The 23,765-nt window shown below is 39.7% G+C and overlaps 1 protein-coding gene across 14 annotated transcripts in view; it reads right to left on the bottom strand.

The window, feature by feature from the left end:
• CCDC15 (coiled-coil domain containing 15) overlaps positions 19,344 to 23,765 on the bottom strand; it is a 71,382-nt gene continuing 66,960 nt past the window's right edge. For all 14 annotated transcript variants that reach the window (XM_021063072.1, XM_021063078.1, XM_021063081.1 and 11 more), the window contains 2 exons: positions 23,421 to 23,569; positions 19,344 to 22,112 (listed from right to left, as the gene is read on the bottom strand). In XM_021063072.1, the coding sequence (XP_020918731.1) occupies positions 21,991 to 22,112; positions 23,421 to 23,569 (271 nt within the window). In that variant the 3' untranslated portion in view covers positions 19,344 to 21,990. The remainder of the gene's footprint in view (positions 22,113 to 23,420; positions 23,570 to 23,765) is intronic.

Genomic DNA, 23,765 nt, shown 5'->3' with positions numbered 1-23,765 from the left:
GTGTTGAGCCAGACAGAACCCTACCACTCCCCGTTCGCACAGAGGTTCCCCACCCCCTCCCTCGCCCACATCCCACTCGCGGCAGAGACAGTGTCACGGCCACGCCTGCTCTCCCTTCTGGAGGCAAGCAGCCAAGTAGCCAAGCAACAGCGAAGGGCCAGTTTGAGGCACAAAATACCGTGCTCTTAATAAGCGCTCTTCGGGCCCTCTGGCCTGAAGATTTCCAGGGTATGTTTCCACTCATAAAAACCAGTTATTGTGAGATCTTTGGATATGAACCCAAGGGTGAACTAGAGGGGTGGAGAGGGAAAGCATTCACCTAGAGAATAAAATTGTTAATAGAACATAAACTAGGAACATGTCTGTGCAAATAGATTTCAGCCGTAACCCCACCCTGCCCCTGCCCCTCACTCCAAGGAGTGCCCAGGCCCAAAGTGCAAGGTCAGAAAAGTAGAGCAATGGGCTACACCAGACAGGTTAGGACCCAGGAGAGTGGGCTTGGCCACTACCAGCCTGGGGAATCAGGCAAAAAGGGGTAAAGAGAGTGGTAAAAGCCTCCCTCCGTTAGTGTCAGGCAGTCAGAGGCTGGGGTGTACTGGCAGAAATGAAGACAGCAACAAGCAGAGAGCAGGAGGTAAAGGACTAGAAAGGAAAGGAGAGAAGGAAGGAGCCAGGCTGGATTGCGTAAGGTGTGGAGCTGAGGCACCAGAGGAAGAGCACAGCTAACAGAGGTTAATTCAGCCCTTAATTATACCACACACAGTGCCCACATGTACACTCATTTCATTCTTACAAGTCAGTGAGGTGGGCATTACCCATCTGGGAAGGGTGCCTGTACATCCTGGTTTGTCTGGGACAATCCCATGTAAGATGGATGGCTCTGGGGTCAACAACACCCAGAAGACATGAGGTCTGAAAAAAGGCAGATGAAGAGTGGAATGTAGACTGGAATAATGAGCTGGTAACACCAAGAAGACAGCTTGTTTCCAAGGGACTGAAGGGAAGGATGAAGTTAGAATACAGAAGAGTCAAGGAAGCAGCTGAAGTTACTTGATGCTACACGGGAAGAGAATGTGGAGACGACTGGGGGAAGGGAGAGCCCACCGCCAGGGCTTCAGCAGTGTGGAATAGCCATCTTGGCATTTCAGACAGAGAGAAGCCAAGGAATAGGACTTTGTTTTGTTTTTAGGGCCGCTCATGCAGCACATGTTCCCAGGCTAGGGGGCAAATCAGAGCTGCAGCTGCTGCCACAGTCATGAAAATGCTGGATCCTTAACCCACTGAGTGAGACCAAGGATCAAACCTGCATCCTCACCCACGATTGCCAGGTTCTTAACCTAGTGAGCCACAATGGGAACTCCAGGAATAGGACTCTTTACCATCACACGCCCCTCTGGAGATGTGTTTGTGCTCCTCAGGGTCCATGCTGAACTGCACCTGGAACTCTCTGAGGGGCACAGAGAATATGCCCTCATGTTGGTATGGCTATTATTCATGCTGCGCCAACAAGTGGCTGGGAGCAGGGCCAGTCCTGAGACAGTCTTAGCCTTGTCCTAGTTACTTCCTGTGAATTCAGCCATGTATCCCTGTTCAGAGGTCAGGATGGCAGGGGAGACACTCCCACCAGGATGGCAGATGTCGCCCCTGTGGATGAGCTGACAACCTCCTTGCTTCCTGCTGCCTAGGGGAGTGACAAAGAAGAATACTCCTTCACTCACCTATACAAGCTTTCCACCCTTGACTCATTTTCCTGTTATCTGGCTCCCTTCCCATGCTACCTCCTCGAACCCTGCAGGGTGTGGACAGTAGGGACTGAAGAAAATAAGGAGGGAAGGGATAAGCCACTGAATCAGCCACTAAAGGAAGAGATCCTTAGTTCTTATTGTGGGTAGCCCTATAATGGGTCAAAAATGCTTACTTTGGTTTAGTATCAGACACCTGTAAAACAGGAGCTGGCAGTTAAAGGCCTTTTTGGCATCAAATACCAGTTCCTATTGCTAGCAAGTTTCATTGACCATCCACAAGACTTTCTGGGTAGCCAGTTATCTGTTTAGGTTCTTCTAGATCTGGCAACAAGTGTCCTTCCTGGTTTTTCTCAAAGGGACCCAGGGACCCAAATCCTTGAGAAAGTCTATGAGAACAAGCCATGGGGCAGCAGAACCTCCTCACATGTCACTGTACACACCCAAGCATCATTCTTTGAACACCTCTCCCTTCTCCCACTCTGAGAATAGTATAATTTTTTTTTGTGGTAGAATCAAAACCCAGACCCTTGATCAATCAAAATGGTGTAGGAGTTAAGACATTAGGGGAAATAGAGATTATTCAGTCTTGAAAGATTCAATTTCATATTTTTATTGAAAAGCCAGGTAGTGTAGTGACAAAAACATGGGATTTGAGGCAACTCTGGCTTTACTACTTCTCTAAACTTAGTTCTCTGATCTGTAAAATGTGGATAACGACATCTATCTTGCAGGGTGGCTATAAGAATTTTAAATTATGCATATAAAAAGTCTGGCCATATTAAATATGTTTGGTAGGTGGAGCAACTATTGTAAGTGCATGAGCTTATATATAGCACTAGGATCAGATATTGACTGTAACTTTGACAGAAACCAATGATCACTATGAGAACTATAGCTTGCCAAGGATCAGAGTCCTTAAAAAGTGTCAGTGGGTATAAGAGAATAGATCTGACCTGCAGGGTCTTAATATTGCGTATGTGTGTGTGTGAGAATGTATATGTATATGGCTATCTCTGTGTATACAACTTCACTCACTGAACTACTACAAGAATTATGATAACACATGTTGAATAATTTGGGGCTGACATGTATGGATGTATGTACAGGTTGAGTAAAATGTCATAAAAATGAAAGAAGCTGTTATTATCTCAAATATATCAGATGCTGAAATCTCACTATGAAGAGTTGCTTTTAAACTTCTTCCAGCCAACACAATCAAAAGATAAACAAGGTGCCAACGCATCCAAAAACATTTTGTTTCTCAATAAAAGACAGTATCTTTGGAAGGGCTTGGCAAAGAAAGCCCCAGCATTGATGTAAGTGGTCAAAAGGAGGGGCTCCTGCCTACTTAGGACTGGGCTGGTGGTTCATACTGTTTTCAAGAATGGGCTTTGGAGATGACTATCAGCCAAACCAGGGGCAGCCCTGCTCTCAGTTAACCAGTGGTGGCAGCAGATACATGTAAGGACAACCTGTAGGGAGGCAGACCTCAGGAAGTGAGGAGCAGACTGGGGGAGGTGAAATTGTTACGGTCTCCCAAAGTCACTTTGTTTGGGGGAGAAATGAAAAGGAATACATGGCAATGATAAAAGGCAGCTTCAGGTAGTCTAGTCACACAAGCTGAGGTCAATTTTTGGTTACTTTAGTATCTGAAAGTAACAATTCATTTATTTATTCATTTAGCTAACACATTTTTTTTTTCACTTTTTAGGGCCACATCCACGGCATACGAAAGTTCCCAGGCTAGGGGTTGAATGGGGAGGAGCTACAGCTGCCAGCCTACACCACGGCCACAGCAATGAGGGATCTGAGATGTGTCTGCGACCTACACCACAGCTCAATGGCAACGCCAGACCCCTCACCCACTGAGCGAGGCCAGGGATCGAACCCGCATGCTCATGGATACTAATTGGATTCATTTCCACTGCACCAGAAGGGGAACTCCTAGCCAACACCTTTTGAATGCCAACTATATGCAAGGCACAGTGCTATGCACTGAAGATACACTGATCAATCACAGAGGTACAGTCCCTAATCTCAAAGTCACAGTTGAATTGGACAGAGATGTAAGGAGGTATAATTCCACTGCAAAGAACCCTTGTGGAAGAGATCAACTCGAAACAAGAAACATCTTATAGACGTATGTTCACACTCCTAGGCAGGCACATGGTTCACTAACTCTGGAAAAGGCCGGAAAGGCTTCACAGTAGGCCACAAGAGAAGCAGGTGTGAGGCAGAGCTAGGGACATGCCAAGTAAAGAGGAGAAAGGCAGGACCAACAATGCGTGTACACTGGCATGGGCAGAACAACAATGCATGAAAAGCATGGTATACTTAAGAAATGGCACATAAAAAAATTCCACATAGCTGGACAGTACGCGTGCACAGTGAGGAGCTGCAGAAAATGTGACTGCTGTTCCCTGTGGTGAGATAGTGAAAAGCCTTAAATGTTTAATGTTAAGAGGTTGAGATTTTGTCCTTTGGGACCTTTTGTCCATAAAGTTGGGTGTTATGAAAAGAAGGTTTTCAAGAAGGGTTGAGAGATGATCATATTTATGTTCTTGAAGGAGCAATGGCCATTTAAAAGCCCTTGTCAGACTTCTGATTCTGGACCATGATGGAAAAGACACACTTCTCCTTATTCTTGCTAAATGTCAAAAACTCTGGACATATATAAACAACAACATAAGAAAACTCTGAAAAAGTGGAGAGAAGAAGGAAGATTAGCTGGGAAGCTTGAGATCTGAGGAAAGAAAGTAGTAATTTGTCCAGGCTTGCTTTTACTTCATTTATCCTGGAGTGAATGCTATTGAAACTAGCAATCCAGAAGCACCAAAAGCACAGACAAAAAAGAAAAGGAAAAAACAAGAAAACCTGGCTATTTAGCTAAGGAATCAACAAGGGGGTAGCCTACTCCAACCAAACACTGTAGCCCCACTCCACTTCTATCAGCAAAGGCAAAGTGGGGGGGGGGGCTCAACTTCCATTTGCACCTGGCTGAAATGAGCTGTCCCCCAAGCCCTACTATCAGGGTGGTGTCAGAGAATTCCAAGTGGGAAGCCAAGACTTTCACCATCTTCCAGGGGTAATGAGCACCACCATGGCATCAGTGGAGACGGCATGGGGAGCAATGAGCCCCTTCCCCTTCCCACGTGAGGTGGTATCAGTGGAGGCCCAGGAACGAGCCAGAACTCCCACTATCCAAGCAGTAGTGAGCTGCCCTTCTCCATCACCCCAGGGGTACCCACTGAGGTCAAGTAGGAAACCTGGGTCCTACCACTTTCCTGGCAAAGAAAATTAAAGACATGATCCAACTACATGCTGTCACTTTCTTAAAAACCTAAACATACAGCCATTCTACAACTCATTTGTTGCATTCCTGGGCATTTATCCCAGATAAATGAAAATTTTGTCCATACAAACCTATATACAAATGTCCATAGTGGCCTTATCTGGAATAGCAACAATGAAAATGTCCCTCAGTAGGTGAATACTTAAGCAAATTGTGGTAATCCATGCTACTGAATACTACTCAGCAAATGAAAGAATTATTGATACACACAACTTGGATGGATCTCAATGGCATTGTGCTGAATGAAAGAAATCAGTCTCAAAAGACCACACTCTTGTATGATTCCATTTAAGTAACATTCTTGAAATAACAAAATTATAGACATGGCAAAGAGTAATGGTGTCCTGGGGTTAGGAATAGGGGTGTGAGTGTGACTCAATAGGAGTAACGCAAGAGAGATCTTTGTAGTGATGGAATAGTTTTGTATCTTGATTGTAGTGGTGTTTACATGAATCAACACATGTGGAAATGGCACACATAGAACCATACCTACATGCTGTACCAATTGACAATCTGCTTTTGATATTGTGCTGGTTATATACAATGTAACCATTGGGGGAAACTGGGTAAAATTTACTCTCTGAAATATTTTTGCAATTTCCAGTATTTATATCATTATTTTATAAAAAGGTTTTTTTTTTTAATGTGGGAGAATAAAGTAGCCCTTTGTCAACTTTTAAGCTCCTTCTAGTAGTTCACAGTTTGCTAATTCTAGAAACAGGAGGTGTGAGGAATTTACCTTTTAAAAATAAATCTTTTCTCTGAGACTATGCTGTGGAATGGCAAGGTCACCTGTCCATGTTAATTCAGGTTAATGTCTAATTCACTTTCATCAGTACAGATTTCAGCACTATTCTTTTGATTTCAATTTATTCCAGCTCTGCTTTTCTAACACCTTCCTCGGTACCACTTAATGACTCAGAGCTAATACTTCTCCCCATTCCAAAGACAAGAAAAACTAAACTTATAGAAGAGAACAGGCATATTCTGAAGCCCATAATGATTGTGGTAGAAAGATAAGATACCAGCTCTCCCCAAGGCCACTCCATGTGTAAATCAGATTCCTTCTCAGCCCCTGGGGTGACTGTGGTAATGCCTCCCTGCCTTACACTGCTGTTCTCTTACATCTAAAATTGGGAATATAGTTTTACTGCACCATTGTGAAGCAAAAGGAATGAAACAGGGAGAACAGGTTGGACAAAGGAAAATTGGAAATTGGGTTTAGAAATCAGAAGCATGTGACTTCAAAGAGCTATAATTCTTTTCATCGGCAAGAATTGGAAGGTCTTTTATTAAGGGAAAATTTACTAGTAAGATTAAAGATGGTCTGGATAAATAAACTAGTGCCACACAATAAAGACTGAAGATACTCTTGCTGCCCCTAGATGTCCATGGCAGCAAAGGCAGGTCCCAGATTCGAAAAACTTTTATCTCCTTTGGCCCAGAAATACCTTCACCCTAGAATTTCTCCATGGAACCCTTTAGTACTGGCCTCAGATCCCTGGCTCCTAGTATACTGTTGACATTCCTTGTAAAATATGTGAAAAACAGGCAGGTTGCAAGATGTAGGAATCAAGTCCAAGACTGAAATTTCTGGGAGAGTCCTAATCCTAGTCTTTTTGAGAAACTCTCATTTGAGATCCAAGACGTCCCTTTTCAGAATTAAATAGCATCTAAATGTTCACCGTATGCTCAAGTGTGCTCTAGTAATTTCTGTCTATTGATTTAACACTGTTTCTAAGCCTTCCCACCCCTACTTCCTACTAAGGGATTTGTACAGGTTCTTCCCAGTTTATAATGACAGAGCTTCAGCCAGAGAGAAGGGGATATGGCCAGGCATCTCTAGAGAAGAAGGAAAAAAAAAAAAAGCAAATCAGAAAATTCATCTGTTTCTTTCAAAGTCCTTGTAGTACCTTATCAAGTCCTTCAATTCTTATAAAGTCCTCATCTATTCAGTGCACAGAATAAGATTTAAGACATACACACATAAGCCTTAAAAGTTACCGATCCAGTCATGCTGAAAACAGATGAAGTATGAATGAATATTCAGTCCAGTTAATTCACAAATATTTTAAAAGTCAAATCTGAAATTCTTTATGAAAACTTCCCGCAAAGCAAACTTAAGACCTGGATCATAAATTAACACTCTTGCTGTACCTTTATAAATAATCAGACCCAGTCTAATGAGAGCAGCCTTAGATTGTGATCAAGAATAGTCTTCCTTTGAAACTATTTTTGATTAAAACAAAGAATGCTGTAGAAAAAAAATTGTATGCTTCAGTAGAAAATTATACATTGTCTAGAGGACTTCCTTCCAGGTTATCTGATTTTAGCCTATAGATGATCTAATTTATAATTCTTCAAATTGCAAATAACTACGGAAAAAATCAATTTCATCTGTATTGAACTTTCATAACATTCCTTTATCCACATATTTTTCTTTTACTTTTTCTTGGAGCCAGTTATAACATCTGCTTATTTTCCTTGTGAATTTAAGCCTTTAACATGTTTATTTTATTTATTTATTTAGCTTTTATTTATTATTTTGTGGCATATGGAAGTTCCCAGGCCAGGAGTCAAATCAGAGCTACAGCTGCAGGCCTACGCCACAGCCACAGCAACGCAGGATGTAAGCTGCTTCTGTGGACCTAAACCACAGCTCACAACAACACTGGATCCTTAAGCCACTGAGCGAGGCCAGGGATCAAATCCATATCCTAATGGATACTAGCTGGGTTTGTTACCACTGAGCCACAATGGGAACCTCCAACACATGTTTATTTTAATATCCACACACATTCATTTTAATAGTTGTATAAGAGTCAAGATTTTACCTTTTTCAGAAAACTATCTTTTAGCATATATAAAAAATTCTCATGTAAGGCAGAAAAAAAATACATACAACTTAGAATTACAAGTAGTACACTACTGTCAGGCAGGAGGAATAACTGGTTCTGATTGAGAGAAATCAGTTTCTATAATGCAGGTGGTAGTAATACTTTGCCTTAAGGGTGAGTAAAATTTTAAGACTAAGAATTGGAAAGCTATTTCAGACAAACAAAAGGCCTATTAATCCTAAGGGGCTCTCCTAACCCAAATATTATTAGCCAGCACCCTAGAGTCCCAGGGAGAGGCCAGACTCAATGCTAGGAGATTCATGTAGGATCATTACCCAATTTGCAACCAACTCCAGGGAATCTCCCTATATATCTTACTCGTCAAGTCTTACAGACCCAACTGCTCACCTGATCAAGGAATCCTGGCATGCACAGGAATGTGAGGTATGATGATAACTGGGATAATTGGCTCATCAATTCAAAGCAGTGTGTCTTGAAATAAGGATCACAACATACCTCCTGTAAGTCCTACAGAACTATACCACAGCCTGAGCAAATTCCCCACCCCATGCTGCCTCAGTAGGTCAGGTATTATGTATGGATCTAATTGCATCTTACTTCTGGAGTCAAATTAAGTTTCATTAATGGCTGCTAATTTATCTATTTCCATTTTGCCAATGGCAAAGAGGAAGAAGTAGGTAAAGGTTCAGAAAATGTAATAGAAAAATATATAGGGGGTTCCCGTCATGACGCAGCAAAATGAATCCAACCAGGAACCATGAGGTGGCGGGTTCAATCCCTGGCCTCGCTCAGTGGGTTAAGGATCCGGCGTTGCCATGAGCTGTGATGTAGGTCGCAGACTTGGCTCGGATCTGGCAGTTGCTGTGGCTGTGGTGTAGGCTGGCGGCTACAGCTCTGATTCGACCCCTAGCCTGGGAACCTCCATATGCCATGGGTGTGGCCCTCAAAAGACAAAAGAGGGAAAAAAAAAAAAGAAAAATATATATTTAGTAGAGCATTAACTAAGTCTCCAGCTATCATTGTTGATGTATCTGATGGCATTCCCTCACAAATGGATTTTCCAGCATGAGCCACTATGTAAGTCTATTCTTACTATAGATTTATTATTACTTATAATAGACTTTTACAGTATAAGCCACTTATGTTAGTCTACTAGATTAACAAAAAATACCTCTAGTTTTCAGAAACCATATCTAACTAAACTCCTACTTCCTTTTGTGTTGGTTCAAGCTCCAATCCTGTTCTACTTCAAACTCTTTTCCCTTGATCTTCCATGGTGATTCTCAGTCTCAACGAGTTCCCTGCCTTATGTCTCTGTAATCCCCCCTCTCAACCTTAGCTCTGTTTTTGGTCCCCTTTCATCTACTATCCCAGACCTAAGTTACTAGTAAGCTAAGAACAAGGAGTGGAAAAAGACTCCTGAGGCAGATCCTTAAAAGACCTAATTGTATGACATTTGGGTTTTATGTATAGGATACTGTATGAGTGACAAGAAAAAATTGTTGGTCAGCTTTATGGCAATTGCTTTGAACTCCATGGAGAAAACACAGACCACCTGGGGAAATGGGGTAAGAGGTCCTCCTCCAGCTGAACCACAACTCAGTCTTGGCAATATGGTAAGGTGGGTGAATCCTGTCAGATGAGGTACCTACAGTTTTGAGCCTGGAAGGATTTAGAGGTAGGTATCATTTGCCCTCTGGTTGAGCAATAAAGAAGGTGTGCTAACTTACAATTTCAATGGCACACCCATCCATTTGGCAACTAGATAAACTCTCTTCCCTTGATCCTTCACCTTAAAAAAAAATCCAGCATTAGTGGTAAGAAGGCTCAGAATAGGACGGAGCAATGAATAAAATCAAATACTCAAATGCAAATGAAATGTAAATGTTATCACAACCTAGGGAATTAGTAAACTTTTTCTTTTAGGTATTAATACGAAAGATCAAATGAAATGTCTGAACTATTTTCTCGAATTCTCATAACAACTCTATGCAATAAGTACTATTATTATTCTCATTTTGCAGATGACGAAACTGAGGCACAGAGAACTCAGGTAACTCGCTTAAGGTCACACAGCTGATATGAGGCAACACCAGAATTTAACCTGGGACTGACCTTAACCATTGCATAAACTATCCCACAGCAGCAGGGCCTTTTGAAGAAAGAGCACAAAAGAGCTTTGACAACAAAAAATAATGTTTTAGGAGTTCCCGTTGTGGCGCAGCAGAAACAAATCCAACTAGGAACCATGAGGTTGCAGGTTCTGATCCCTGGCCTTGCTCAGTGGGTTAAGGATCCAGTGTTGCCATGAGCTGTGGTGTAGGTCACGGAAGCGGCTCGCATCTGGCATTGCTGTGGCTATGGATTAGGCCAGCGGCTACAGCTCCGGTTATGCCCCTAGTCTGGGGACTTCCATATGCCACAGGGCAGGGCCCTCAGAAAGACAAAAAGACAAAAAAAAAAAAAAAAAAAGTTCCAATCTCCATAAGATTCTGTTAAGAGGGAAAATGGAGATGTAAATGACTTTTCCCATTTCTAACTTGAACCACATAAACATTATCTCCTACTCCTATCTTACCCTAAGATTTCAAAACTTCAAACAGACATCAAAACAAAATGATTTAATTTTGTTCTTTTTGTAATTTCTATCCTATTTTCTATGGTCTTTCATCCCCAATCTTCTCAACCTTTATATGCCTGGGAATTCACCAGATTATAAAACAAGGTACAGAAAGATCACGGAATGCTGCAGCCTCTAGGTTCTAATCACCATCTGATGATAACTAGCATGTGAGAAGTCACACAACTAAGGGACATTACTTTCTTCCCTAAACCTCTTATTATAGGGGTGGGGAAGGACAGTTATAATGCTATCAAGGTTATCTCAGGCCCAAGGTGTTTTTTTTTTTAACAGTAATTGCTCTTTGACAAAATTCAAACACACAAAAATAGAGTAAATAGCATAATGAAACCCCAATATACCTATCACTTAGATTCACTGTTATCAAATTTTTGCTACCCTTACTTCATCTATCTCTCCTGTCCCATTTTGTTGAATTATTTTAAGATAAATCTCAAATATAGTTTTATTTCACCCCCGTATATGTCAGTATCCATCTCTGTATATTTTCTTATATAACTATAATGCCATCACTATACTTAACAAAACGAAGAACTTAGACTTTATTCAAATTCCCCCAACCTTTTTCAGACTAGTTTTTTTTTTTTTTTTTCCCACATTAGGATCCAAACCAGGTCCAAACATTATTTTTGAGGGTTATAATCTCTAGAAGTGTGTCTTAACCTAGAGCCTCCTGCTCATTTTTAAATTTAGGCCATTAACTTGTGGAAGAAATTGAGCCCATTTTCCTATAGAATGACCCATCCTCTGGGCTTCTGCTCTCATCCCATAAGGTGTAATTTGTTTTTCTTTCTTTCACTCTCTCTCAATTTCCTATAAATGGAATCCTCATGACTTTTCTCTTTACATATTGTTTTCATCTAACCTAGAAAACACAGAAAATGATTCAAGAAACCATTTTCTCAACTCTCCCATGATGAATTCTTAATTCTCTCTCTGTACCGTTCTAAGTGTGCAGTTGAACTGAGCTTAGGTCCACTTGCCTGTTGTGTAGCAGGGCCACTTTATTGGCACTGGCTTGTGGTGAAAGAAATTACTCCTTTATTTGCAGGGTGCCAAACAAGAAGTACGAGGTGATTTGTCCTCCAAAGAACTGAACTCCCCGATGGCTTTCAGGGAAGGGTTTTCAAGGCAACAGGAAGGTGCAAGGTGCGTGATCAGCTCATGGACTTTCTTCTGATTGGTTGGTGATGGCGAGGTAGCAGGGTGATGCTTCAGGAATCTTACTCATCAACCTTCTGATTCCAACCAGTCTGGGGTTGACATGCTTGTACTCTGCATTTCTTCCATTGGGTGGGGTTCTTCGCTCCTGCAGAACAACTCAAAAATCTGTGTCAGATTATGGTGTGTGTCCTTTGAGGAGGAACTGTTTCATTGCTGAACTACTGTTTCTTGACTCCTTTTCCTTTGTTTCTGCATTCCCTCACTTCCCCTAATTAGCAACTGCTTGAGTCTGCTCACTGGAACTCTGGAAAGTCTAGGAGACTAAAGCCTTTTTCTACAAACAAAAACCTGGGGACACAGAGGGACTTTTGTACCTAGGAGGGCCCCACAGGATCCTGCTTAGTTTCAATCCTCTCTTTTCTTAGACATTTCTCAATTGTGAGGAGACCAGGCGCGGGACAAGAAAAGGAATTAAGTTTTAGATAAGGAGCTTAATCATAAATACAGCAGGGAAACTTGGTTTTAGGGGGACCTGGTTTCAAATGAATTGGAGAAAAGTTAACTTATTACACAGTGGATTCCTTAGGGCAGTGGAACTTAAATTTCTCTCAGAACCCAGATGAAAAAGGCTTAAAGGCTTGATTATATTCATCTTTTTTTTCGACAAAAATATTTCATAGAAAGCACTGCATGCTTCATACCACCTCACATCAGAAAGCACAATGTCTGCGCTCACATTTAGTGATGGGAAATGAATTAATGGGTTCTGATGACAGCGTATAACAGTTTTACCCTCTAATGGCTGCTGTAGATGTTTTGAGGCAGGGGAGAAAACTAAAGCAAGAATTGAGTGAAAACGCTGATCAAGGGTGATCTCATCTCGAGGCCTGGAAGGGATGATGACTCATGCAGTACAGCACAAAAGTGTCTTAATCAAAAGAAATCAATGTGACTTCTCCTCCTTGGTACCCCCTCTCATAGGGGCCAGTAATACTCAGAGCAAGATCAGATAGGAACCATTCACTTTAAGAGAGCTTTAAAAATCTAAGTCAACATATTCAAAGGCTTTTGCCCAGGAGAATGGGCCTAGCATGCCAGAACATTTGCCTTCATTTTCTTCTATATTTCCTCTCTCAAATCTTTTCTGAGAAGCATGGGAAAATGCCCAAGATGGGACCCAAAGCAAACTATGCTCACTACACTTAGACGGAAACTAAAGGAAATATTTTGCTTCTAAAAACAGAATCTAAGTAAGTAAACACATAAAAGTAATACCTGCCACCTATCATACCTTAAATGGTTAGAAGATAAGGAAAGTGGTAGTTCCTACCCTGTACCCAGTGAGTAGTCAATAAAGTTGTTGACGATCTTATTCCTGCCCATCATAAAAGGGCTAAAAAGGTAAGGCTAAGTATAAGTAATACTAGACCACTACTAGTAATATACGGGAACAATGCCAGAAAGACGATATAGAGTTCATTAAATCAAAGCATTCAGAACAAGCCGTTTTAGGTCAGACTGCCTAGGAAAATGGGTCATGTATCAGCTTTTTGATCATTATTGCACAAAAACTAGTACATGAATATCTTCTGCTACTACAATGACCTTGGAATTGCTCCTGTCACATACACATTCCAACTTGGCATGATTTCTGCAATAAACAGCATAGCTGAGCTTTTCTGCGGTTGTGCCCCTCTTGCTGGACATAAATTCATACTTTTCTACATTCCCCTGTTCTGCTCTCCTATTCCACTGTGACCTAGTGAACCTGCATCTACTCTTGACAAGATCAGTGTTGGAGTCAGAGCAGAAAAGAGTAAACTTGTCTGATATCATCTCACTGTCTGCAAGTAAAATGTACCACAAGCTCTCAATTCAGCATGAAGAGAGAATGAAATGGAAAGCTTGTAAGGTCAAAAGCTAAAATACAGTCAATAAATTCATCGAATGTTACAGCTATTGGGGAGACTGAACATCACTTAGTATTAATTCTCTAACTTTACAGAAGAGAAAACTGTAGCCCAGAGAAATTAAAGCATTTGTCCCAAAATCACAGTCAAAATTAAAGAATGAAAATCAAAGTAAAATATCTAAGGACCTTTAAAGATCAAAACTGGAGTTCTTGTCGTGGCTCAGTGGTTAAAAAATCCAACTAGGAACCATGAGGTTGCGGGTTCAATCCCTGGCCTTGCTCAGTGGGTTAAGGATCCGGCATTGCCTTGAGCTGTGGTGTAGGTGGCAGATGCGGTTCGGATCCTAAGTTGCTGTGCCTCTGGCGTAGGCCAGCAGCTATGGCTTAGATTCGATCTCTAGCCTGAGAACCTCCATATGCTGCGGGAGTGACCCAAGATGTGGCAAGAAGACAAAAAAAAAAAAAAAAAAAAAAAAAAAAAGATCAAAACTATCAGGTAAAATTGATAATCATGTAGAAGCATTTGGAGTATTTAAAATTCAAATCTGTGTATTTATTTAGCAAATATTTACTGAGAGCTTATTACATGCCAGAACTGGGGATAAAGCAATGAACAGACAAAAATCCCTGTCCTTGTGGAGTGTACAATCTAGTGGGGAGATAAACATTAAATAAAATATCCAGTATATCATACAGCTGTAAGGATCATGAAGAAAAATAGGCAAGAGAAGGGGATGGGGGCATCTATGTAAGGGGTGGGTAGGAGAGTCACATTTTGAAATAGGGTGCTCAGGGAAGGCCCTCTAATTAAAAATACTTGGATAAAGGCTTGAAGGAGGTAATAGTGAGCAAAACACTATCTGAGGGAGAAGAAAGAGAAAATGAAAAAGCCCTGAGGCAACAGTTCCTGTAATGTCCATCAAAATACAAGATCAATGAGGTCCAGCAGAATGAGCAAGAAGGGAAACAAAGCCTTGAAATAACAAGGACCAGTTTTTACAGGCCCTTGTATGCCATTGTAAGGACTATGGCTTTTCCTAAATGAAATGAATACCCAAAGGAGACCTTGATCTTACTTTTTGAAAGGACTGCTCTGGCGGTGGTGCTAAGAACAATCTATAGGGGGCAAGCAGAGAAAGGACCAACTAGAAGGCTACTGCAATAACTGAGGCAAGGCATGATAATACCTTAGATCAAGGTTGTAGTACGGCAGATACGGGAAAAAATAGCTGTAGTTTAAGTATACTTTCAAGGTAGAGCCAACAAGGATTGATGTAGGTTGCATAGGAAAGAGGAGTGAAAACTGACTCCATGTTTTTTTGGCAAGAAGGACAGTGGTGTCATTTGCTGAGAATGGAGAAGACTGCAGGAAGAAGATTTTTTTGTAGTTTAGTGTGTATGTGAATGTGTGCATGTGCAGAGGGTGGAGATCAGAAGGTTTGGTGTGGGATGTGTTATGTTTGGCTGTTGTATTGAGAAAGTATACAGGTGCAATTAGGGTTACTTAGGAACTCTTAAAATAATCCAGGAGAGAGATGATAGTGGTTTGGACCAGGCATCTGGCAGCAGAGACAACGTGAACTGGGATATATTTTGAAGAAGAGCTGACACGATTTGCTGATGAAGGATGAGAGAGAAAGAGGAAAGTCAATGATTTCTTTAAGGTTCCCAGGCCTCAATAACTAGACAAATGGAATTGCTATTAACTGATATGAGAAAGATTACAGGAAGATCAAATTTGAGGGAAACCAACGATGTGGAAATGTCAAGTAGGCAGTTAGTTAGGGGTTTCAGGGAGAGGTCCACACCAGATATATAAATGTGGGAGTTATTAGTATGTAGATAACATTTAGAGCCACAAGACTAAGGAGATCACTGAAAGAACAAATGTAGACAGAAAAGAAGTCCAGGGAATTAGCCCTGGAACACTCTAGTATTAAAAGATTGGAGATGAGCAAAACACAGCAAAGGAAACTAAGAAGTAATGGCCAACTGAAGTTGGAAGAAAAGTCAAAAGCTTTGGTATTATAGAAGCCAGGTGTAAAATACTTCAAGAAAACAGAGTGATGGAATTCCCTGGTGGTGAAACAGGTTAGGATCTGGCTTTGTCAGTGCTGTGGCTCAAGTCACTGCTGTAGCACAGGTTTGATTCCTGGCCTGGGAACTTTTGCATGCCATTGGCGCAGCCAAGAAGGAAGGGGAAGGAAGGAAGGAAGGAAGGCAGGCAGGCAGGCAGGCAGGCAGGGAGGAAGTGTTTAATTCTGCTGACAGGTCAAGATAAAGTCTGAGAATGACCACTGAATTTAGTGATGTAGAAGTCATTGAAGATTTTGAAAAGGGCACTTTCATTGGAGAGGTAAAGGCGAAGAGTCTTACTAGAATGTATTCAAGAGAGAATGTGATGAGAAGAACAGGAACAGTAAGTATACACAAGGAATTTCATTATTTAAAAAAGCAGAAAAAGTTGGTGGTAGCTGAAGGAGAATATGGGGTAAAAGAAAGGTAGCAGGTAGCTTTTTCTTTCTCTCTCTTCTTTCTTTCTTTTTTTTCTTGGCTGTTGTTTTTTAAGATGGGAGAAATTACAGTAAGTTTATACATTGATAGGGATACTCTAGCATTCAGGAGAAAATTATGCTGCAGAAGAAAAAGAAGGAAATACCGAGGTAATGTCCTTCAGTAGGCAGAGGGAATTGGATCCAGACTAATGTCAGAGTAGGCCTAAGATAGGAGGGCAAACAGTTCATCCATATTAATAGGAATCATCAATACCCACAGATAGGCAGGTAGATATGATGGTGGGAGCTGAGGGAAGTTCCCTTTTGACTGTGTGTTTTTTTCAGTGATTACAAAAAATATTGTCACTGAGAGGAAGTGTGAGGGAAAACCTCTAGGAAATTTGAAGAGAGTTAAAAAAAAAAAAATGAAACAGTTACCAAGGAAAGTGTTCATTCGTATTCAATCAGTTTTTTCTTTCTTTCTCTCTTTTTCTTTCTTTCCCTTCCTTCCTTTTCTTTTTTGGCCACCCTGTGGCATATGGAGTTTCAGGACCAAGAATCAGATCCGATCCACAGTTGTGACCTATGCCACAGCTGCAGCAATGCCCACAGCTGCAGCAATGTGGGATCTTTAACCCACTGAGCCAGGCTGGGGATTGAACCTGCATCCTGGAGCTACAGAGATGCCACCAATCCTGCTGTGCCACAGTGGAAGCTCCATCAATCATTTTTCACTTGAAATGTCTGTCATATGACCTATTTTGAAATAGTGGGCTTGAATTTAATCCTGTTGTCCCCCCTCTTCCTACCCTTGCCCCCAAATCAAAGTCTATCTCACTTAGGCTCAATTCTTATCTTCAGGCTTCTTCTTCCTTATAAGTCCCTGCTAATTTAGAAAACATTCTAAACCCACAAAAATTAGCATTCTCTAAACCCACAAAAATAAATCATTAAACACCATCTACACATAACCAAACTACAATACAAAAGCATACTCATTCTCAGGTTAAGACTTAAATTCACAGACTGAACCTAGAGGAAGAAGACTTGCAATATCCCTCATCCTATGTAAGAGCTAATCCTATCACCATTCTATCATTAACCTGATGTCAGACAAGTCAACTCACCTATGATAACTGAATCAAAACATAGAAAAGAGGAAAAAAAAATGTCAGACAAGACTAAAGAAACAAATAAATAAAAGCCAATACAACTTATCCTAGAAATGAGTTTTTAACATCCACAAATCAATTAATGTAATATATCTTAATCATAGAAAAAAATGACAAAAAGACATAATAATAGATGCTGAAAAAGCATTTGACAAAACTCAACACCTTTTCATGATAAAAGCACTCAAGAAACTAGTAATAGAAGGGAACTTTGTCCCATCGTGGCGCAGTGGTTAACGAATCCGACTAGGAACCATGAGGTTGCATGTTCGGTCCCTGCCCTTGCTTAGTGGGTTAACGATCCGGCGTTGCCGTGAGCTGTGGTGTAGGTTGCAGACGCGGCTCGGATCCCGCGTTGCTGTGGCTCTGGCGTAGGCCGGTGGCTACAGCTCCGATTCAACCCCTAGCCTGGGAACCTCCATATGCCGAGGGAGCGGCCCAAGAAATAGCAACAATAACAACAACAAAAAAGACAAAAGACAAAAAAAAAAAAAAAGAAGAAGGGAACTTTGTTGAATAAAAGGCATCCAAGAAAAATTCACAGCTAACATCATACAAAATAGTGAAAGACTAAATGCTTTCCCCCTAAAATCAGGAACAAGACAAGGATGTTCACTTCATCACTCCTTTTCAACACTGTACTGGCTGTTCTATCCAAAGCAATTAGGCAAGAAAAAGAAATAAAAGGCATCCAGATTGGAAAAGAAGTAAAACTGTCTCTATTTGCAAATGAGAAAATCTTATATATAAAAAATCCTAAGGAATTCCTTGAAAACTATTAGACATAAAAAATTAGTTCAGGAAGGTTGCAGGTATACAAAAATATATTGTGGAATTCCCATCGTGGCACAGCGGAAACGAATCCGACTAGGAACCATGAGGTGGCGGGTTCGATCCCTGGCCTCGATCAATGGGTTAAGGATCTGGTGTTGCTGTGAGCTGTGGTGTAGGTCACAGACGTGGCTCAGATCTGATGTTGCTGTGTCTGTGGCATAGGCTGGTAGCAACAGCTCCAATTAGACCCCTAGCCTGGGAACCTCCACATGCCACAGATGCGGCCCTAAAAGGACAAAAGACAAAAAAAAAATGTGTGTGTGTGTGTGTGTGTGTGTGTGTAGTATTTCTATACACTTGTGATGAACAATTAAGGAGATGATTCCATTTAAAATAGCATCTTTTGATGCTTTGGAACAAATTTAGCAAAAAAGTACACGTTTTATGCTCTGAAAAATACAAAGCATTCTAAAAGAAATTAAAGAAGACTTAATTGAAAAGAAAGACATCCCATGTTCATGGATCACATGGTAATAGATCCCAAACTGATCTACAGATTCAATATGATCCTTATCAAAAATCTCAGCTGGCTTTTTTGCAAGGAGTTGATCTTAAAATTTCTATGAAAAATGCAAGGAACTCAGTATAGCAAAACAATCTTGAAAAAGAACAAAGTTGGAAGACTCATGTTTCTCAACTTTTAACTTACTACAAAGCTACAGTAATCAAGAGAGATGGTATTGGCTTAAGGATAAACATATAGCTTAATGGAATAGAACTGGGAGTTCAGAAATAAACATTACATTACATTAATGGTCCCTTGAATTTTGCCAACAGTGTCATATCAATTCAATGGGAAAAAATAGTTTTTTGAACAAATGGTGCTGGAACACTAGATATCCTCATGCTAAAGAATGAAATCGGAGCCCTCTCTAAAACCCTATACACCAAAATTAACTCAAAATAGATGATAGACCTCATTGTAAGAGCTACAACTATAAAACTCTTAGAAGAACACACAGGAATAAATATGTGACCTTGGACTCGGTAATGGTTAAAGCAACAACAAAAAAAGTAGATGAAACGGGCTTCCTCAAAATTAAAATCTTTTGTACTGTAAAGGAAACCATCAAGAAAGTGAAAACACAATCCCCAAAATGACAGGAAATATTTGCAAAACATATGTCTGATAGGAAATCTTACATAGAATATATTAACAACACTCACAGCTCAATAATCAAAAGATAATCTAATTACAAAATGGCAAAGGATCTGAAAAGACAGTTATCCAAAGAAGTTATACAGGTGGCTAATAACCACATGAAAAGATGCTCAGAATCATCAGCCATCAGGAAAATGCAAATTAAAACCAAAATGAGATACCACTTCATAGCCAGTAGGCTGACTATAATTAAAGAAACAGATAATCACAAAAATTGGAGGATGTGAAGAATCTGAACCCTTATACACAGTTGGTGGGAATGTAAAATCATGTAGCCACTTTGGAAAACAGTTTTTAGTTCCTCAAAATGTTTAATGCAGAGCCATCATATGACTCAGCAAACACCCTCCTGGGTATGTACCCAAGAGAAAAGAAAACAGATATTCACTGAAAAAAATGTAAACAATTGCTCATAGCAGCATTTTTCATAATAGTTAATTAGTAGAAACAGCCCAAATGTACATAAACTGATGACAGGTAAATAAAATGTGATATATCCATAGGGTGGAATATTATTCAGCAATAAAAAGCAATGAAGTATTGGTACACACTATAATATGGATAAATCTTAAAACCATTATACTAAATGAAAGATTCTAGTCACAAAAGATCATATATTTTCCAACTTATGTGAAAAGTCCAAAATAGGCAAATGGATAGAGACAGAAAGTAGATTGGTGATTGCCAAGGGAATTGGAGACAAATGCTAATGGGTATGGAATTTTTCTTTTCTATATTACAAAAATTTTAATTGTGGTTTAAAAAAACCCCACGTAATCTAAAATTTACCATTGTAACCATTTCTAAGTATATTTTTTAGTAGTGTTAACTATATTCACATTGTTGTGAAACAGACCTCTGAAACTTGTTATCTTGTAAAACTGAAAGTCTACTCATTAAACAGCTTCCCATTTCTCTCCCCTCCCAGACCCTGGCAACCAACATTCTATTTTCTATCTCCATGAATTTGACTATTCTAGTTTCCTCATGTGAGAGGAATCAAACAGTATCTGCCTTTTTGTTACTAGCTTACTTAACATAATGTCCTCAAGGCTTATCCATGTTGTAGCACATGACAGGATTTCTTTCCTTTTTAGGGCTGGATAATATTCCACTGTATATCCAATCATCTCTTGATGAATACTTACGTTGCTCCCACCTCTTGGGTATTGTGAATAATGCCACCTATGAACATGGTGTGTAGATATCTGCTGAAAATCATGCTTTCAATTATTTGGGGTATATACCCACAAGTGGGATTGCTGGATCGTAGGGGCATCTCTTTAGAGTGACAAAAGTGTTCCAAAATTTGATAGTAGTGATGGTTGTACAGCCCAAGAATGTACCAAAAGCCACTGAATTGTACATTTCAAATGGGTGAACCAAATGGTATATGAATTATATCCCAATGAAGCTATTAAAAACACAACTCTGAAAGGCTAAATCAAGGATATAGTTACATAAGGATTTTGACTGAACTGGATAATTAATCTAGTTAAATAACCAGTCAATCTCGTCACACAGGTAACTTTGACTCTTATTTTGAATGACCTGGCTAGATGCTTAGGTGTTTTTTGAGACATAACTTAAGTGCTTCTTCAAACGAAAATGTCAGTACCTATCTTTAATTCAATATTAAACCTTTTCATATATCATGATATAATGTGTGAAGAAATAACAAATTTATATGAACTATAGTAATTTTTATTTCATCTGCTCTGTAGATTTGGCATTCACTAGATTTTTAAAAGACAGGGAAGTAAGTTGGGATTTTACTCACTTTGACTTCACATTCACTTTCTGAAATGTCACTCACAATTATTTCACATAAAAGATGCCCCAAAGACAGAGTTTATTTCGCTTTGGGGGAGGCACTAAAAATTAGACATTTAAAAGTCCTATGTCCATTGCTCCTGAATAGGCAGAAATAAATTAAAAAATAAGAGAAAAAATTTTGAGAAAAAATGCATCAAATTAGGATTGTTCTCATCTATTATTGTTATATACAACTAGAAAAGTTTACAGCAATATAGATGGCCACTAATGCTCAGAAATTCGTTTTATCATCTTTTCTGCTTTATCCAAATATTTTCAATTTGAAAGATACAGTTATAGAAAGACAATAAATGTGATAATCTCGAAGATTTCTATAACCTCTTCCAATCAGAGCAAAGTGAAAGAAATCTTTCCATTCTGACCAATCATTTTTACTTATTTTTCTCTTTTTCCACCACACCCACAGCACATGGAAGTTCCCTGACCAGGGATCAAATCCAAGCCACAGCTGTGACCTATGCTGCAGTTGTGGCCACACCAGATCCTTAAAGCACTGTGCTGGGCCAGGGATCAAATCTGTGTTGTCTCAGAGACAATGTCAGTAGTACCACAGTGGGAACTCCTGGCTGATCATTTTTCAAACAATATGCTCCATATGGTTTATAGCAAAGAGACAAGTCTGTAAGCCAACGGTCAATCTTGGTCCCAAGCACAGAGGGAAACAATGGTTACGATCTAATTATAGAGAGAGCTGTTATGTGGGACAGTCTTTCTTTCCAGATTACACACCTTAAAAACTTTAACAGCTTTTCTGAAATAATCTCTCAGGGTTGATTTTAAATGAAGGTTAGGATAGTAACAGTTGATTTCAGATTCTTATTACAGATTTTTCAAAGTCCGTCTGCATGCAGAAGCAAAATTACGAATGGCAACTCGAAGAGTTGAGTTCCCCTCAGGGAGATCACAGGAATTGATGACTGAATGTAGTGCCCGGGTGTATGCTGTAAAAAAAAAAGTTTGCACAGTGATGAATGAAGTCAGATTCTAAACCATTTTCCCTACCTGTACTTGTACCACTTCTCTCCTCAGTCTCATGGGTATTAACTTTAACAATCCATTGAATAACTATTGAGTACTTAGCACATGCAAGTACTCTGTCATCAGTTTATGTACATTTGGGCTGTTTCTACTAATTAACTATTATGAAAAATGCTGCTATGAGCAATTGTTTACATTTTTTTCAGTGAATATCTGTTTTCATTTCTCTTGGGTACATACCCAGGAGGGTGTTTGCTGAGTCATATGACGGCTCTGCATTAACAGAGCGAATGGACACAAAAATTAAACTGTAGCGTAATATTTCTAAATCAGAAGCATACAAAACATCATCTAAAAATGAAGTTCAGAATAAAAGAAAAACTAGGAGAGGATGGAAACGATTTCTAGGCGTGGTAACATTTAAGATGGTCTTGAAGAATTAATAAAAGTAAAGAAGGTATTCTAGGTAAAGAAATGAGTATGTGGGGTGCCAAAGGTTTTAAAAAATGTGGTAGGTACTGGAAAATAGCAAGTTCGATAAGGCTGGAGTGTTGCCTGAAGCCAGAGAGAAAATATGCTAAATACGCCATGTATTTTTTACTGTAATGAACAGGACTGATAAGCAGCTCTTATCACACAGATAGGGCACTAGGAATACATATACTGGCAGTATTTTTGGAGTGTACACAAAGCCTATATAATCTCTACACCATGCAAATAAACATATTTAAGGACAGACAGGAAACAGAAATATTAGTGACAATAAGAAGGACTCCATTTTCTTTAGCTAGGACCCCTAATAGAGTTTATATTGGTCCTGATTTTCCTCAGTGACTCCTAGCAGAACTGGGCAGTCTAATGTGGATATATATAAAAATAATGCATATGTGTGGATGTAAATAATAAGTCTATAAGTATTTGGATAACAAGGAATTCACCTGGACAGAGGCCTAACTTAGATGGCCATAAAAAGCAAGCTCTAATATTGTTCATTTACAGGATAACCTGAAACTCTAGTCTCCCAACTATGAAATGAGCTAGAAATATTTCCCCAACATAAATGGAGACAAGAAGATAATAGATCTCAAGGAGAAATATAACTCACAATAATTATTTTTATTGCTTCAGAGCTTTTCTGTAAAGGAGGTATAATAGTCTCTGATGTATATTAAGTGCTTCATCAATATATGCTAAATTACTACAATCACTACTTTTATTGTTGTTGTCTTTTAATTGCCACCAAACCGTAATCATTCCTTAAGGAGACTTACCTCTGTGGTTTTTATAGAAAATACAATTGTTGGCACAGGTATCAGGATGAGCATCCCAAAAATCAGGACCACAGCAGCACAGTGGAGGTAAAGTAATATTATACAGCTGCATTTTCTCCTGAATCTGGGCTCTTAAAGCTTCTACATATCTATAAAAATACAGTATGTAGGCAAAGTGAACCACTAGGAAGAGAATGAACATGAGTCCTTACTTTATTACCAGCTTTAACTATTAAAACTATTTCATATCTGTGCCTCAACTCTTCCTCTTTGTACTGGAAAGCAGCACTAAGAAAAATGTAGTGCTATTCCCAATAGGTATTGGGCAATCAAGAAATCTGATAA

This window comes from Sus scrofa, chromosome 9 (genome assembly GCF_000003025.6).
Source record: "Sus scrofa isolate TJ Tabasco breed Duroc chromosome 9, Sscrofa11.1, whole genome shotgun sequence".
NCBI lineage: Eukaryota > Metazoa > Chordata > Mammalia > Artiodactyla > Suidae > Sus > Sus scrofa.
This window is presented reverse-complemented; position numbering and strand designations above follow the sequence as displayed.